At 43.9% G+C, this 17,109-nt stretch overlaps 1 protein-coding gene across 7 annotated transcripts in view; it reads right to left on the bottom strand.

Moving 5' to 3' along the window:
- TEX2 (testis expressed 2) overlaps positions 1-17,109 on the bottom strand; it is a 105,880-nt gene that overhangs the window by 35,137 nt on the left and 53,634 nt on the right. For all 7 annotated transcript variants that reach the window (XM_053893316.1, XM_053893317.1, XM_053893318.1 and 4 more), the window contains 3 exons: positions 7,000-7,200; positions 5,535-5,874; positions 4,040-4,287 (listed from right to left, as the gene is read on the bottom strand). In XM_053893316.1, coding sequence (XP_053749291.1) covers positions 4,040-4,287; positions 5,535-5,874; positions 7,000-7,200 — 789 coding nt within the window. The remainder of the gene's footprint in view (positions 1-4,039; positions 4,288-5,534; positions 5,875-6,999; positions 7,201-17,109) is intronic.

The following is a 17,109-nucleotide window of genomic DNA, read 5'->3' as shown; positions in this document are numbered from 1 at the left end:
TGCTACACTGGGTAAGCTCTGGCCGGTGGCTGACACTGGTGACGTGACAGCGTAACTTGAAAAAATGTCAAGGGTTCCTTTTTGTCTCTGCGCCCTTTCAGTTTCTCTCGGACTCATTATGTCAGAGGCAGTGGACCCTAAGAAATAACGTGGCCCAGTCTTTGGCAGGAAGAATGAACAGTAATCGCCACATCCAAAGGGTCCATATTTGGCGAGACTGTGGCGGAAAAGGCATTCATGGCTGGTGGGAACAAACACTGGTACGATGCTTACGGAGGGGATCTGGTAATACCTCACAAAAATACATGTCCATTTACCTTCTGATGTGGCAACCTCACTTCTAAGATTTTATTTTAGAGATACACCCCCAACAACACAAAAATACACATACACAAACTATTCGCTGCAACACCGTTTGTAATTGCAAAATACTGGAAACAACCTCTACGTCCCTATAAAAGAGAGAATGTCTATATACTGTGAAACATTTTTACAATGGAGTAAGTACTTTGCAGCTGTTTAAAAACAAGAGGAGGGAGAGACATCTATGAACTGATGTGGAGTGATTCCCAGAATGTACTGGTAAGTGAAAAAAGTAAGGTACAAAATAGTATCCATAATATGCTGCCATTTGACTAAGACAGAAGGGGCAATAAAGCCAGAAAGGATAAACTAGACACTAAGGAGATTGGCTTACATCAGGGATGGAGGAACGGAAGAAATCGGGTGGGGGAGATGGCCCTTTTCTGAGTGTAGGTCTTTGCACAGCTTTGATCTCTAGAACCATGTTAATGTTTCACACGCACACAAAATTAAAAAAAAAAAAATTAAAAATGGAGGGAAAAGGTCCTTGGTTGCTCAAACTGCAAAATTAATAAGAAGCAAAACTGGTTAAGAACTACTTCCCCTGACTTAATTCAAGGAAAGCATGAAAAGAAATACAAGTAGTACAGGAAGCTATAGCAGATCTTCCTTCCCCCAAATGGCACAATGGTATTTCCCAACCCACACGCCCTTCCAAGAACTTGCTATTTCTTCAGCAAGAAGTAGAATCTATACCCCCATCCTTGAACCTGGGAAGGTACACTGACTGCTCTAAAAGAACATGATGGAAGTGATGTTATTTTACTTCCACGACTAGGTCATAAAAAGTGGCTCTTTCTCTAGAAAGACTTGCCCTCAGAACCCAGTCACCAGGCCACACGGAGAAGTGAGCTCCCAGCCAACTACCAGCATCTGTGTGCCAGCCCCACGTGGGAGTGGGGCCTCCGCTCCCTGGATGCCTCAGCTCCTCTGGCCCCCAGTCTGACCTCCTCAGCTGACACTGTACAGAGCAGAGAGGAGCCTTCACTGACAAGCCTAGTCAAAGTACAAGTCGGTAAGAAAAATGAGTAACTGTTATGCACGTTAGGCCGCCACACGCTTTGGGCAGGCCAAGTGGATGCTGGAGGCCGGCACCAGGCCTCATAGGCCTTCTTCAAAAGGACAGTCATCCCGTTCACACAGTTCTGCCTCTCTGGTTTCCCAGCCCACGCAGACTGGAGTCACTGCATTAAGGGTGGGGGTGGGAGATGGGGAAGCACTCAAGGAAAAGCAGCTAGAAGGATGCGTACAAACAGCGGCCAAATGGCAATGGAGATGAACGGCTGCAGAATCCGCACCAGGATGGCTCCGACGGGGTGAGAGGCCTCTGACCTCAGCAGGCCTGCATGACGACAAGCTTGGATTTGTTTGTTGTCAAGTTCTTCAATTATCAAGATTACATCGTCCCTGCCTGCTCTGCCTAAGGGGGCCAGGAAATGCAATGTGGCTTTTAAAGATTTTCATCATACTTAGAAGACGAAAAACATGTTTTGACACTTAAAGAGGTAAATGCCAAGCACTCAGAAAGGAGGTTTGCAGTAGAGAATCCCCCAGTGGCAGTGATGCTGGGTCGAGGGGCTGGGCTATGCGCCATCAGGGCCCCCCAGCCCCTCCTGGGGCTTCCACAGACCCCAGTGGGGACATGATACAACAAGCACATGTAAGAAACACTGAGGAAACAATGTTCTAAAACATGTTTGCTTTGTTTTGTTTTTGAGAAAGAGAGAGAGAGAGCGCGCGCTCACATGTGTGAATGCGGGCGGGGGGTGGGAGGTGGATGGGGAAGGGTGGAGAGAGAGAATCCCAAGCAGGCTTGTGTCAGTGTAGAGCCCGACTCGGGGCTTGATCTAGCTCGCGACCATGAGACCATGACCTGCGATGAAATCAAGAGTCAGATGCTTAACCGACTGGGCCACCCAGGCCCGTGTTTTTGTTTTTGTTTTAAATTTAAGGAACTCTTTCAAAAGGCAAGAATTTTATTACATAATTTTCTTACATTAGTATGAATACAATTATCTTCCTGATTTCCCTGAGTCTGATGAGAGGCCAGACAGCTGATAACCCAGGGAGAAAAGGGATTTGGGGTAGGGGGATTTGCTGGTGGTAAACAGGACATCCCTAGAATCGTTTTGTATTACCCAACCCCGGCCTAGAGGAAGGTCAACTTCCCACTTTAGCCGGTAACTTAGGTCAGAGGGCAGAGGCAGTGGGTGAGAGGCCGGCAGAGGCATATGGTCTGTTTTTGGCTGACAGAGTCAGCTGAGTAAGGGTTCAGGGGCCTCTTCCACACTGAAGGCGATCAGTGCAATGAATGAAAACCCATGACTGGCTAACAGCGCAAAGAAGGCGGCACCAAGTGCTTCCTGTTAAGAACAGAAATACAGTCACTGTAAGAGGTCAAACACTGTAGCAAGCTACTGAACATGAGAAAAACAGGCTTTGTGCTCCACAGGCGGGAGGCGGTGCTTAGGGCCTGAGCGGAGTAGCGGCGGGAGGCCTCAGGTCCAGCAAAATGACAGTCGTGGCAGCTGAGGGCCCGGGAGCCCCCAGGCCAGGTTTTGTACATGCCGTCACTTAGCAACTGTGAAATTAAGCTACTCAACTGGGTGAGCCTGTTTCTCCATCTACAAAATGGGAGAGAAGAGCATCTAATCTGCAAGACTGTTTAAGGGATCACGGTAGTTCTATGGAAGTGCCTAAAGAATCTGGCACATGGCAGCTTATATTCCTTATCTTATCGCAGATGATCTTGAGTCAACGTCCAGCTTGTTACACTGTGGGAGTAATGCGCGTGGGAAATCTTCAAAAGCACTGGAAATAGCTAAGGAGTCTGAGAATTTAAGAATACAAAGGTAACTGAGGAATGAGACCTCTATTGCTCACGAGCCTGAGGACGTCCCCCCACTGATTGCCCAGTTGCTCGGGTCAAAGGTTAGGAGTGATCTTTGGCTCATCCGGCTCTCTCACGCCCCAGCCCTAATTCATTAGCACATCCAGCCAGCTGCCCTCCATCCACGTCTCCCAACTCCAGCAGTTTTCCCCTCCGCAGCCCCACTCTCCACAGCCCGCTCTCAGCCCCTCACCCGCTCTCTTCCTCCTACCACCCGCTTCTAACCTTAAATAGATCAACATTAGTCCCTGCTCAAAAACCTCCCAGTGCGTCCCGCCCTCCTCAGAACTGATCCCACGAGGCCCCGCCTGTCACCACACTGGCCTCATCGCAGTTCCGTGAATACGCCAACCACCTGCCGGCCCCCCGGCCTCGGCCTCAGCACTTGCTGGCCTCTCCCCTGGAATGCCACTCCCACACAGATCTCATGATTCAGTTCCTCACTTTGGTCAGGTGTCTGCCCCAATGTCACCTCCTCAAGGAGGCCCTCCCTCCTTGACCACTGCTCTAAAAAAGCTACCTGGTCATTTTCCATCTTCCCGTACTTGGCTTTCCCTTCATTCTTGCCACCACCAGATGTTTGTTACTTGCCGTCTTCCCGACCAACTAGACTACCAGCCACCTGAAGGGGCAAGGCCCTTTTCCGTCTTGTTCACTCCCATGTCCCCAGTACCTACAGCTGGGCTTAGTACACAAGAAGTGCTCAGAGTGCTTACATAGGTAGAAATGAGTTTGAATAGAAAAGCAGAAAAGCAGAAAAGCCACAGCCCAGGCAGCCAGCTTTACCTTCTTCCCAGCCGTGGGGCTGCTCTCCGCGCTCTGCACGGGGCTCCTTTGGGGGCTTCGGTTTTCTTGGGGGACACACCTGGCCATGTACACGCTGTAGTCCAGAAGCATCTTCTGCCGCACACTGCCCACCAGCTCCTTCTGCTTCGGCTGGGACATGACCTCCTCCACACTGCCTTTGCTGCTGCTGCGGCTGTGGGTCAGGTGCCCCGAGGGGCTGTTGTGTCTGCTATGTGAGGGCAAAACCCCTGCAGCAAAGAAGTGATGGCTGTTAATTCACAGAAAGAAAAGTGACTGCAGAGGAAACGGAACATAGAACATCGAACAACTATCACAACTGGGTTGAGCTGAAAACCAGCCAATAATGCTAACAAATGATTGTTTAAAAAAATATACGGTTTTATTTCCTAGCCTGAAAAATACCTTCCACTCTAATAATAGATAATGTTTTAGAACAGTTTTTATTCTTCTCCAAGATAATGCAGAAGACCTGAAAGCCATGAAGTCCATCTGGTAAGTCCCTTTCTCTTTTTCTGCCCCCCTGGTAATCACTTAGGGTCAAATACAGAACTGACATACCCCCCGGGGACAAATGGAAAGTGGGCAGAAAGCTAAGTGCTCACCCTCGGCTCAGGGCAATTCTAGACTACCATCTTTCATTCAACAGAGGTTTTCATCAAGCACTTTCTCTGGGTCAATTCCACATGAAAAGAAGAATGAGACATAATCCCTGACCTTGAATTTGGGCACCCAGGCAAAGAAATCACAGCTCTCTATAATAACCATCGTAACTGAAGCCCAACTGAAGGACTTTCAGGGCAGAAAGATGGGCGTGACTACCTCTGCACAAGAGAGCCCCAGGGCTGACTTTCACAGGTAGTGTCCTCCAGGCTGCCTCTTAAAGAAGTAGTTGGCATTTTCCTGGTGCAGGTGGGGGAAGAGCATTCCAGTTAAAGGGAACAGCATATGCAAAAAGAAAGGACAGGGTCCTGTAGGTCTAGAGAACGCCGAGAGGTTCAGCGAAGGTCCAAGTGGGGTCCATGGGGCAGAGGGACAGGTCCTCGGTACAAATGTGAGTCGGGAGGCCAGAGGACTCTGCATTTCTATGGTGATCTCAGGCGTGGCGGACCACGTTCAGGTTTGGGAGCCTAAGAGCACTAGCCTGAAATACTGCCCTGACTCACCTGCCTCCTTGTCACATCTAAGGTTCTCCTGTGTTTTTCTCAGAGGAGTCACAGTATGTAAAAATAAATATAATCCTAAGGAACCAGGAAAGGCAAAACCCCATACATCTGCAAGTCATTCCATCCCTGGTTAAATGATTCGGTGCAAAGGGTTGCAGAAATCAGCCTAAAAGGTAAATGATTCGTGAGAACACTCCTTAGACAACCATCAGTTCAGGGTGGGCTTCCTTCCTACCTACCTGGGAATCTCTCTCAGAATCTGTTCTCCTTCAGAGAGAACATACGTAAGCATTTAGCACACATGTCATTACCTGGTTTACTTCCAGAGACTCCAGGCGGCTTCTTGATTTCCGACTTCAGTTTAGATGCCAGAATAAATCGCCTAAACCACTCCTCTTTCTCTCGGCCAGTTCTCCCAAAGAGATACAGTATCTGATCTCGTTGGCCTGATCTCGTTCCCTCCTGAGGATGGGGTGGCTTCTTAGGGTCCTCGCCTCCCAGCTCTCTCTCAGCTGGTGGCTTTTCTTCAGAAGTCTCTTTATCAGTCTGGGCCTTAGACATAAAGTCGTCTTGTCGACCAAGCTCAATACAAATGGGATACTTTTTATTCCAAATTCGTTTTCGAGCCAAACTTTTAGGTACAAGATAAATCTAGAGTGAAAGGGAAATGATGATTTACACACAAAATTAAGAATTGGCCACACTGTGCCAATATTAACTCACATTATGCAGAACATGATGCAAACTTCATAGCTTTTTGGACTAAAATGAGTGCGACATAATTACTACCCTGTCTACAACACGACTATAAAAACTGGGATAAATTTGGGGCGCCTGGCTGGCTCAGTTGTTGAGAGCGTGTGACTCTTGATCTAGGGGGTGTGGGTTCGAGCCCCACCCACGGTGGGTGCACGGATTGCTTAAAAACAAAATCTTTAAAAAAAGAAACTGGGATAAATGTTTAGAAGTGACCTGCTATTCCTCAAACTCATTCAGAAGCAGATGTTTAAGAATTCGGGAAGCGCTAACAGGTATCTGTAATTTTTAGGTAACAGTGGCACATAAAGTATTGAGTAGATCATCATCAACTAAGTTTGACTATTGACTGAATTTAATGATCCTGGGCCAACCTTACACCGGAAAAAAACAAATGAATTTATCCACCTAGATCTAGATGGTAGCTCAAGTTTATTAGCCTCAAGAGTGAATTTATACAAAAACTATTTTAAATACTTCTGCATTGGGGTAAACTTCAAGATCTCTCACATGAGTTATAACAACAGAGAACCTATAGCTTTTTGGAATAACAAATGATTTACCTTTCTCAAAAACAGAAGCATATAACCCTTATCAAAATGTAGTTATTTTACATGCCCATAATTTCCACATTTACAGTCGTTATTACCCTAAACCACTACACATAGCTTTTTGTTTGACGGAAAAAAATAACCCTTAAAACAGATGAGTGTGCTATGCCTTTGTTCCTCAAAGTGTGGTCTGCTGACCAGCAGCAAGAGTATCACCTGGGAGCTCACATAAATGCAGATTCTCAGGACCCATTCAGAGTTGCTGAAATAGAATCTGCATTTAAAAAGATGCTTGGCTGATCTGCATGAAAGGCACCATCCTAAATTATACTAATACTTTAAACACACACACACACACACACACACACACACACACACACACCCTTTTTGAGGGGAAAAAAGGCAGTAAAGCAACCAAGATTCCAAATGCTTTTCTTTCATTTGCGTTTCCCATACTAGCTGGGCTCACCTTGCTGTCTGAAAGGTCGTAGATTTTCTGGCTGATGTAGGTAACCTCTGGCTTTGTTTCATTGTAGCTTGCCCTCCTGGATATATTTTTATTGGGTTTTGAAAGTCTTAAGGTCCCACCCTCAAGTCGAACAAAGACTGAATGGGTCAAAGTCGCGTGGTAAGTTTCTGGATCATAGTTGTAAATCTCATTCATCCATCCCTGATGAAGAAAAACTTCCATTAGTAAAATTAGAGTACAAATCTGATTGGCTATGAAAACGAAGACCACTGAGGTATTCGGGACACTGAAACCAAACCTAACTATGACGCCAGTGTCAATTCATTGGTGACCAGAGGTTGCTAAGACAAGTGCTCAGCTTTTGAAGGATAATTAGGGTGGAGGCATAATTTAGTATGTTTCTGATAACTAAAAATCTGGATTTGGGGGAGAATGATAATGTCCATTTCTCTAAATAGAAGGTTCTTTTCTCTTTTCTCTTTTCTCTTTTCTTTTCTTTCTTTTTTAAAGCTAACAAGCAAATCAGGAAACTCAAAAGTGTTATTCATGTAAACAGAACAAGTCTCTCCACCTGACCTCCCCTGGGGGTGAATAATCCCATCCAGTCTGGCCTTCTTAAATTAGCCAAACTCATTCTCTTCTCAGGTCACCTGCAAACCATCTTTAGAATGTCACAGATCATATTAACTCATGCTACCATTCCAGGACTGAGAGAACACCTACCGCTCCATTTCTGGCTCGCTGAAATCACACAGTAAGGCAGATGATCAGGAATTAGGCACTGAGTATTATAGATATGATCAACAGTATTTCAAAATCCAAACACATATAATAACTTCAACGAGTAAAATTGTGCCCCAGGTCTCCCCTCAGTAACATAAATGTACTTATACACTGATCTTCAAAAACAGCACACACATTAAAGTGTATGGACAACACACAAAAGCCTAACACACCATAAAATTATGCTAAAGCTCCTTCTCCTCATAGCTGTGATCAATATTTATCATCTAATACTCTACCTGCCCCACAGTACTTTTTCAGATGATACAGTGTCCCAGATCTCCTTAAAAGAAGTTCTCAGGGCACCTAGGTGGCTCAGTCGTTAAGTGCCCAACTTCAGCTCAGGTCATGATCTCCTGGTCCATGAGTTCAAGCCCTGCATTGGGCTCTGTGCTCACAGCTCAGAGCCTGGAGCCTGCTTCAGATTCTGTGTCTCCCTCTCTCTCTCTCTCTCTCTGCGCCTCCACTGCTCATGCTCTGTCTCTCTCAAACATAAACATTAAAAAAAAAAAGAAAAGAAATTCTCTAGGGAATTTTAATTGATTATCTTCCACTCCCATCACTTTATAAATGTTTCTGGAACAAGCAGAGAGGTACTAAATATCACACTGCAGTTGGGATTGCCATCCTTTTCAAAGAATGGCCATTTCCGTGGTGAGTACTTGAGTCTCACACTGAAGTCTTGACCTGAGAGCCTCTGCAAATGCAGAATCCTCAGAATTCTCTGTTATTCAATTATCCATTCATCAAAACATGCACTGTCTCTCTATGTGCCAAGTAATTTGTCAAGAGCTGATACAAAGACTTTAAAAAGGACAGGAGTTCTTTTTGTTTTTTTTTTTTTAATTTTTTTTTTTTTAACGTTTATTTATTTTTGAGACAGAGAGAGACACAGCATGAACGGGGTAGGGGCAGAGAGAGAGGGAGACACAGAATCGGAAGCAAGCTCCAGGCTCTGAGCCACCAGCCCAGAGCCCGACGCGGGGCTCGAACTCACGGACCGCAAGATCGTGACCTGAGCTGAAGTCGGACGCTTAACTGACTGAGCCACCCAGGCGCCCCTAAAAAGGACAGGAGTTTTGACCCAAGGCTGCTCCCAAATCAACAGAGAACTGGGTCTTCATTTCACCATGTTACCACCCTGCTGGGGTAACCATAAAAAGGTCGTCACAAAAAATATGCTGAATGTAAGTTAAAAACAGACAAACAACCTTCGTCGTGGGGTATATATGCAAAATTTATGAGCCAATTATATAGTTTTATAGATCTCACTAGGGTGTTTTTTTTTTTTTGTTTTTTGTTTTTGTTTTTTTGTATGCGTTAGGAGTATCTCTTCCTCCTCCTAATGTGTCACTGCATCTATTAAAAATGTTGAATAAGCAAGCAGTGGCCACAGGAAGAGGGTGTAATCTAGGTGTTGCAATGATTAGAGCAATGAAATGAAAAAGGGGACAGGCGACATAGAGCACAATGGGGCCTGAAGTAGACTGTACTGTTAAGAGTATCAGTTTGGGTAGTTTTATTTTGTTAAGTGTAGAACTAAGTACATTTTTTGATTCATAGTGTTTTGTGTGTTTTTCCTTAGTCTGTTATAATGGTGAAGTACGTTCATCGATTTCTGAATGTTGAACCAATCTCACATTCTCAGGAAAATTATGTATTGGTCATGATGTGAAGTTGGATTATACCAGCTCACGAGACCTAATTCTACACATCTCTCCCTGACTCCACGGTCAGTGACCTCATATTGTTAGCTTACAATTAGCCATGGTGGGAGTTTTTATACCCTGGAAATCAGTGAACAGTATGAAGAGCGTTTCCCCTTGTCCCAGAGAGCCAGCTTACCAGCATACCACTATTATTATCCTTTTTATACACTGCAGAATTTGGCTTACTAATATTTTGTTCAATTATCCCTCTAAGTTCATAAGGGAAAGTGGTCTATAGTTTTCTTGCAATATCTTTCAATATTAGCTAGCCTCATAAAAGGAGTTGGGAAGTACTCCTTCTCCTATTTTCTGGAAGGGTTTGCGTAAAATATTTCTTCCTTAAAGGTTTAGTCAATTTGCCAAGGAAGCCATCTGAACCTGGAGTTAGGGTTAGGGTTAGGGTTTTCTTCATTGAAAGGTTTTAAACTATGAATTCAATTTAACTGCTACTGGACTATTCACGCTATCTATTTCTTCTTGAGTGAGCTTTGGTAGTTTGATAGTTTGTGTCTTATGAGGAATTTCATAGAAGTTGCCCAACTTCCGGGTATAATGTTGTTTGTAATATTTCCCTATTATGCTTTTAAGTCTGTAGAGTCTAGTGATATCCTCTCTTTCAATCCTAATATTGGTAATTTATACTTCTAAAACAAGCATTTAATGCTGTTAATTTCCCTCTAAGCACTGTGCCAGCTGCAATTTTTGATAGGTATTTTCAATTTCATTTGATTAAAATATTTTTTATTTTCCCTTATGACTATATTTGGACCAACAGGCTAATTAGAAGTATGCTGTTTAACTTCCAAATATTTGGGAATTTTCCAGATATCTTTCTGTTATTGGTTTTTAGTTTTTAATTCCATGATGGTCAGAGAACATGCTTTGCCTAATTTCAGTTCTTTTAAATATGTTGTTGTTTTTTTTGATGTTAATTTATTTATTTTGAGAGAGAGAGAGAGAGAGAGAGAGAGAGAGCGAGCATGAATGGGGGAGGGGTAAAGGGAGGGGGAGAGAATCCTAAACAGGCTCCGAGCCCAGCACCAGAGCCCGATGCAGGGCTCAAACCCACAAACTGTGAGATCATGACCTGAGCCAAAATCAAGAGTCAGACGCCCAACTGACTGAGCCACCCAGGCATCCCTAAATTTGTTAAGTTTTTATGACCCAGAATATGGTCTATCTGGTGAATGTTCATATATACTATAAAAAATATGCATTTTCTAGAAATATATTTGTCTTTTTAAACAACGTTTATCTAAAAGGTTTCAAACAACATTTTCACTAAAGATCTCCTGCATGCAAGCCACCATTTTCTTTTTATTTCAATTTGTTGCAGAAAACACTTTCTTACATAAATAGGCTTACTAGGCCTAAAGTTCTAAAGGCAAATAGATTAATAAAGGACACTTTCTTACATAAATAGGCTTACTAGGCCTAAAGTTCTAAGGGCAAATAGATTAATAAAGGACACTTTCTTACATAAATAGGCTTACTAGGCCTAAAGTTCTAAGGGCAAATAGATTAATAAAGGACACTTTCTTACATAAATAGGCTTACTAGGCCTAAAGTTCTAAGGGCAAATAGATTAATAAAGGACACTTTCTTACATAAATAGGCTTACTAGGCCTAAAGTTCTAAAGGCGAATAGATCAATAAAGGACTTGAAGCAGATCCGATTTTTCTGGGCTACTTCAGAGCCATGCTGAAAGGCCACGTTGCAGTTACTTGCAGAGCTACTAAAACCAAGAAGAATCCATGGAGGGAGGGACGGAAGGGCTGGCGCTTAAGACTTTCTTAGGGTCAGGGAATGATAATGAGATTAAAAGAGCAACCTGCTATCAGTGTCATCTATGAGCCATTTAGCCATACGGTCCCCACCAGGGATTGCTCTTCTTGAATTATTTCCTTCTGAGCACACATCTACCTAGAAGAGAGGCTACCTGAGGATACACAGCATGTGTGGGATACCCTCTGCGGGTACCTGCATCTGGTTAACGAGAGCAATCATTTCCACAGGGCTTCAGGGATTGGCTTCTAGCCACAAAGCCATGCTCTCAATCCAGCAGCCTGAGCTCCTTCCCAAGCCAGAGAGCCAGCCCTCCGGAGTTCTTGCTGGGGGCAGCCCGCATCCCCCCAACGTGGCCGTGGCTCTGAGACGACATGTGGCTGTCCTCTGCTGACTGCTCTGACAGGTAACAGGCCACCCTCCGCCACTTGCCAAACTGTAGAAATACTAGAACAACCTGATTTAAAGGCATGTGGAAGAGAAAAGAGGGTTTTAAGTCATACACAGTACAAAAAGAAAACCGTACACCTGCCCCACTGGAAGACACAGCAGTGAGAGGCAGGGCGAGGCCTGGGAAGACAATCTAGGAGATGCCTTTCCTTGGGAGAGGTCCAAGGGGCTCCAAGCTCCCTTCCCCTGGCTCGGGGCTTGCTTGGCCCTCCTTCTCCCTATCTGCTCTTTCAGAACCACCAGTGGCTGCGCTCCAAACGCAAAGGCTCCCATGGCTCCTCCTTCCCTTTTATCTTCACATTGCCTTCTTCCCGCACTACCGTGTTCTTTTCTTCGTGTTACGGAGTTACAAGAGGCTAAAGCCCACACCTGCCAACAAACAAATACAACCCACGAGTCAGGATTTCAACTGCGTGGTTCGAGTTGGATGGTCTGTGGTGGACCATCGGTGGTTAGCTTAAGCGAGGCCTGACCCTTGATCATACTTGATTACAGGACAGACTGCTGGTCCAAACACATGCCCTGAAGCCCGCCCACAAACACGAGCAGAACATGAGTCTGACACACCTGTGTTCCAATCCTGGCCTCACCACTTGCTGACTGCCAGGCTGGACGATGCTTACCCTGTTTTCTCACCAGCGAGAGCGTCTAACATGGCTTACTTCCCAGCTTCGTGCCTCCCCCGTCCCCACCTCACCCTCTGCTCCAGCTGTGATCAACTTCTCCATGCTCATAGCACTTTGCTGAAGTACAGTTCGCATATGTAAGTAAAAAGAATAAATCTTACACATAAGATTTTAAGATATTAGTATTAATATTTGTAATAATAGCTGACATTTGAGCTCATATTATGATCCAGGCACTTCAGGTGCATTAGCTACTTCTGCCAATTACCCAAGGTTTTCCAAGTGAGGAAAATGAGGAGAGAGGTTATGTGATTTGTCTAAAGAGTGGTTTAAAGAAACCAAAACAAAACAAACAAGCAAAAAAAAAACCAAGTGGCCCGGAGAGTGGCAAATCCAGAACTTAAGCCAAGTCTACCTGACTGTGAGGCCCAGGCTCCCACCTCCCCTCCATGGCATGGCCCACCTTCTGTCTGGCTGGTCATCCCCCAGGTCACGGCAAAGGTGACACTTCTGCCAGGGAGCCTCTATGATCACCTAGGCTCAGTTCTCTATTGTCTCCCTCCTATCCCTGTATCTGTGAACTGCCTGGTCTACTTGAGTACAAACACCACAAGACAATCAGAGTTGTAACGAGTGTTTGTTGACTGAATACATGAACACAGCCCAATTCAGAGGGTGCCCAAGAGGATTAAATGAAATCTGTATGTAAAGCACAAGTGAATAGGACAGGCTGGTGTGCTCTTCACAGCCTGGTAAGTATTGTTCTAGCTGCCTAAGTGGAGAGAAGCAAAGGAAGGAGCTGAGATCCTACCAAGTGCAGAGAGTGGCGGGGGTTACTTTGAAGTAGAAGGCTTGGTCACTGCTCCCAAGGAGAAAACCAAGTTACAATTGCACAAAATAGCACAGAACGAGAGAATAAGCTGATCATACTTGAGCACACCTAGACTGCCTGGGTGGCTCAGTTGCTTTCGGCTCAGGTCATAATCTCACAGTGAGTTCGAGCCCCGCGTCGGGCTCTGCGCTGACAGAGTGGAGCCTACTTGGGATTCTCTCTCCCTCTCTCTCTGTCTCTCTCTCTCTCTCAAAATAAAAAAATAAACTTAAAAAAAGAGAGAGAATAGGTACCCTTGGGAAGAATCTTAAGAGTTAAGATTAAAGAGTAAAAAAGAATTGAAGAGCAAAAAAGGCTTTTCAGGACAGAAACTAAATTAGCCATTTCCCTACAGCAGAGAAAGGTAGGTGCTGTGACTGAAACCAAGGTTTCCTGACTCTCATGCAGAGCTCTTTCCAGAACATTACAACCTTTGAAAGGAGACCCTGACAGACTCAAAGGGGCTGTTTCTCGACCCACACTAGTCAGGACGCTGACTGGCTATTCGGACGCCTGGACCAAGAGGTGGCCAGGCATGATCCTCCTGCTTCTGTCCCCTGATGCATCCTACTGACCCCAAACCAGGCAGGCTGTCCCTGCAAAAAGCGATCTCCCAATACAAACCCAATTGCCTTTGATAACATCACTCAGCCCACTTTTTCCCGCAGCTTGACCAACTCCCTGGATTAAGCTGCAAACAGCATTTCCAGATCTAAGTCAAATATCAAACTTGAGAGCAGTGCAGAGACTTCAAGGCCTGCACCCTGTTCCTCGAACACGCCCAACGGTCTGCTGCTCAGCTCTCTAACATTCTCAACCCTGAATTTCTTACCAAGTAAGATATTTCTCCAATTTTATTTTGTTATGGGACATGGGAGTGGGTATAAAGAGATATGCAGTCAGCAACTCATTCCATCTCAACAGCTCAACTAAAAAAACTCAGAGATTTGGGGCGCCTGGGAGGCTCAGTCGGTTGAGCGTCCGACTTCAGCTCAGGTTGTGATCTCACGGTCCGTGAGTTCGAGCCCCGTGTCGGGCTCTGTGCTGACAGCTCAGAGCCTGGAGCCTGTTTCAGATTCTGTGTCTCCCTCTCTCTGACCCTCCCCTCTTCATGCTCTGTCTCTCTCTGTCTCAAAAATAAATAAAGGTTAAAAAAATTTTTTTTTTTTTTTAAATAAAAAAACTCAGAGATGTTCTCAACCTACATGAAAGCAGCTCAGACAAGCCTTGTCTCTTTCTGAGGCTGGAACTGTTAAAATGGAGACAGTGCATACACTAGGGGACAATGACCACAGTCAGCTGGGCTGCAGCTGTCTGGCCCACCGACTGGTCCTGTGATCCCATCTGTAAAAGGTCAGGGGTTTCTCTTCCATTCTCTACTGGATTTAGAAGCCGTATCTGGCTGAAAGTACAAACCACAATCTATAAAGGGACTCATTTCATACTTGGAAAGATTAAAAGCTGCAATTAACCTTTTGCAAAATAATAAAGTCTGGAAGGACTACTATTATGTTCACTTTCAGTTACAGTGCCAACCAGGAGGTCAAGACCAATGCTCTCTTGGTCAGCTTGATGCTGTGCTGACCAGAGTAAAGCATCAGCCCTCTGGCCTGAGGAAGCGACGGGGCTTCTCTATCTTCAGTGTTGCACAGACTGACATTCTGCTGTCATGTGGCTGTGCTGGCACTTGAGGCTGCCTGTCACTCAGCTCTCCTGCATCATTCCTTCATCTAGCCTATCAGGGAAGGAGCAAATCCGAAACAGGACAGAGCCAGGGCTGAGGCCCCTGCTGCTGAAAATCATCTCTGAGGCAAATAAACAGGTGATCACTTTTCTTCTGTCTCCAAAAGTAAAACATAAGCAAGATTTTCTCTTTTCAGGTTTTGGCCCCTTTTAAAAATTTTTAAATGTTTTTTATTTATTTTTGAGAGAGAGAGAGACAGAGAGTGAGCAGGGGTGGGGCAGAGAGAGAGAGGGAGACACAGAATCCAAAGCAGGCTCCAGGCTCTGAGCTGTCAGCACAGAGCCCGATGTGGGGCTCGAACCCACAGACCGTGAGATCATGACCTGAGCTGAGTCGGACACTTAACAGACTGAGCCAACCAGGCACCCCATAGAACACTTTTCAGAACGTACTGGCAAATAGCAGGAAACGTAAGAGAAAACATTCACATTTGACCAAAAAATAACATGATCTCAGATGAACCACTGAAATAATCAAGGTCTCAGTTATGTTAACACATGATAAACATTAAATCATATCAACAAGTTTTGAAATTATAAGACAATAGATTAGCAAGCCAATAAATCAGTAGCCTCCAAACTTTTTAGATCATACATCCTAACAGCTAGAAAATTTTGAGTACGTACCCATAATATATCCATTTGTTTATAAATCATGTTCTAATATATTACTTTTATAATATAGTAAAAAATAGAATTGAGAGATATATAGCTTTTATAAAGCTATATATAGGAATTGAGAAGTATATAGCTTTTATAAAAAGTAAAAAATAGGAATTGAGAGAAAAAGATGAAATAATTAACCTTTTGGAAATTTTTAGTTTTTCCTTTCTGAAAGCTTTGTACTATCTTCAGCTGACACCTCCAGGCACAATATATATACTTAGGATGAGGCTCATCATTAATGATAATGGATGTAAATCCATATTTCAAATAGTCTTGTCGATAATTTCCAAGGATTTTGACAAAGGTGGTTATATGGTCATCTGTATGGTAAATATTAGCAAAGCCTATAAACTTTCTTAGAAAGAGTAAAAATACATATAAATAGAAACTAATACTTTTTTCTTGGATAGAGTCTTTAGCAACCCATCTTGGAGACCACTGAAAAGAAGCAGAAGAATGAAACACAGAGTTCACGACAGCGGCCTCGGGCACCAACACACCAACATGTTCATACTCTGACGCCATCTTGTTGGCAACCTCCTTTGGGGGGTATAGCAAACCTCTTCTTAAAGGTTAAATACCGAACAATAAGAACAATCTTTGATGGACTTAGTACTTTTCTTTATACATTAAAATAAATATTAGAGTTGAAAGATATCTAGCATTGATTTCTTTCATGATTACTCTTACCTTACTCTTCCAAAAAACATCACTGAGACTCACCTATGCCCACAACCTCTCTCCTCACTCCATAGATGAAACTTGCAACAAAACCAAAAAGGATGGTCCTGTAACACCTAGCCGGAACTCAGGATATGTTTTCTCAAGGAAATGATGTTATAAACTTAGTTCTATAGGAGTGAACCAGAATTATTGTTTAGCTATGCTGTAAGCTAATGGGTTGAGTGGGAAACTGGCAAAATGTTGATAATTGTGGAAGCTGAGACTGGGTGTTGGGTACATGGGCTTTCATTACACTATGCTCTCTACTTCTGTGTATACTTGACATTTTCTATAGTGAAAAGTTGAAAAATAAAAGTTCAAGAAAAAAATCATGCTGGAGTCACCTGACCTTTTTAACTACACATTTAAATTCAGGACACATTTCCTGTGCCGTTAACTCTCCAACCAACTTTAAAACATGGGTACCTGCTTGCCAAGTGAGGGCTGCCTGCTTTGAAATATCTCACCTAATGCTTCTCGAACAACATGGGACATTGGGAAACAGACATGTTTATAAAACCTCAAGTGACCCATTATGGGAGCAGAATATTTGCAGTTCGATATAACGTAGAAATAAATGCTTTTTTATTTCTTGTACTCATTGTACTGGGGGTTATAAGAGACCAACGAAAAGCAACCCAAGTCTCTTTTGGCTGTAATGGGTCTGTTTTCTTCTGACGATTTGCACACTCTAATTTCTTAAAAGAAAAAAATTCCATGAAATTGAGATTAAATTTACAAGTTTGAATTTCT

The sequence above is a fragment of the Panthera pardus genome, unplaced genomic scaffold (assembly GCF_024362965.1).
Source record: "Panthera pardus isolate Hobbes unplaced genomic scaffold, ASM2436296v1 HiC_scaffold_3, whole genome shotgun sequence".
Taxonomy (NCBI): domain Eukaryota; kingdom Metazoa; phylum Chordata; class Mammalia; order Carnivora; family Felidae; genus Panthera; species Panthera pardus.
Note: the sequence above shows the minus strand (reverse complement) of the source record. Positions and strands in the feature narration are given on the sequence as shown.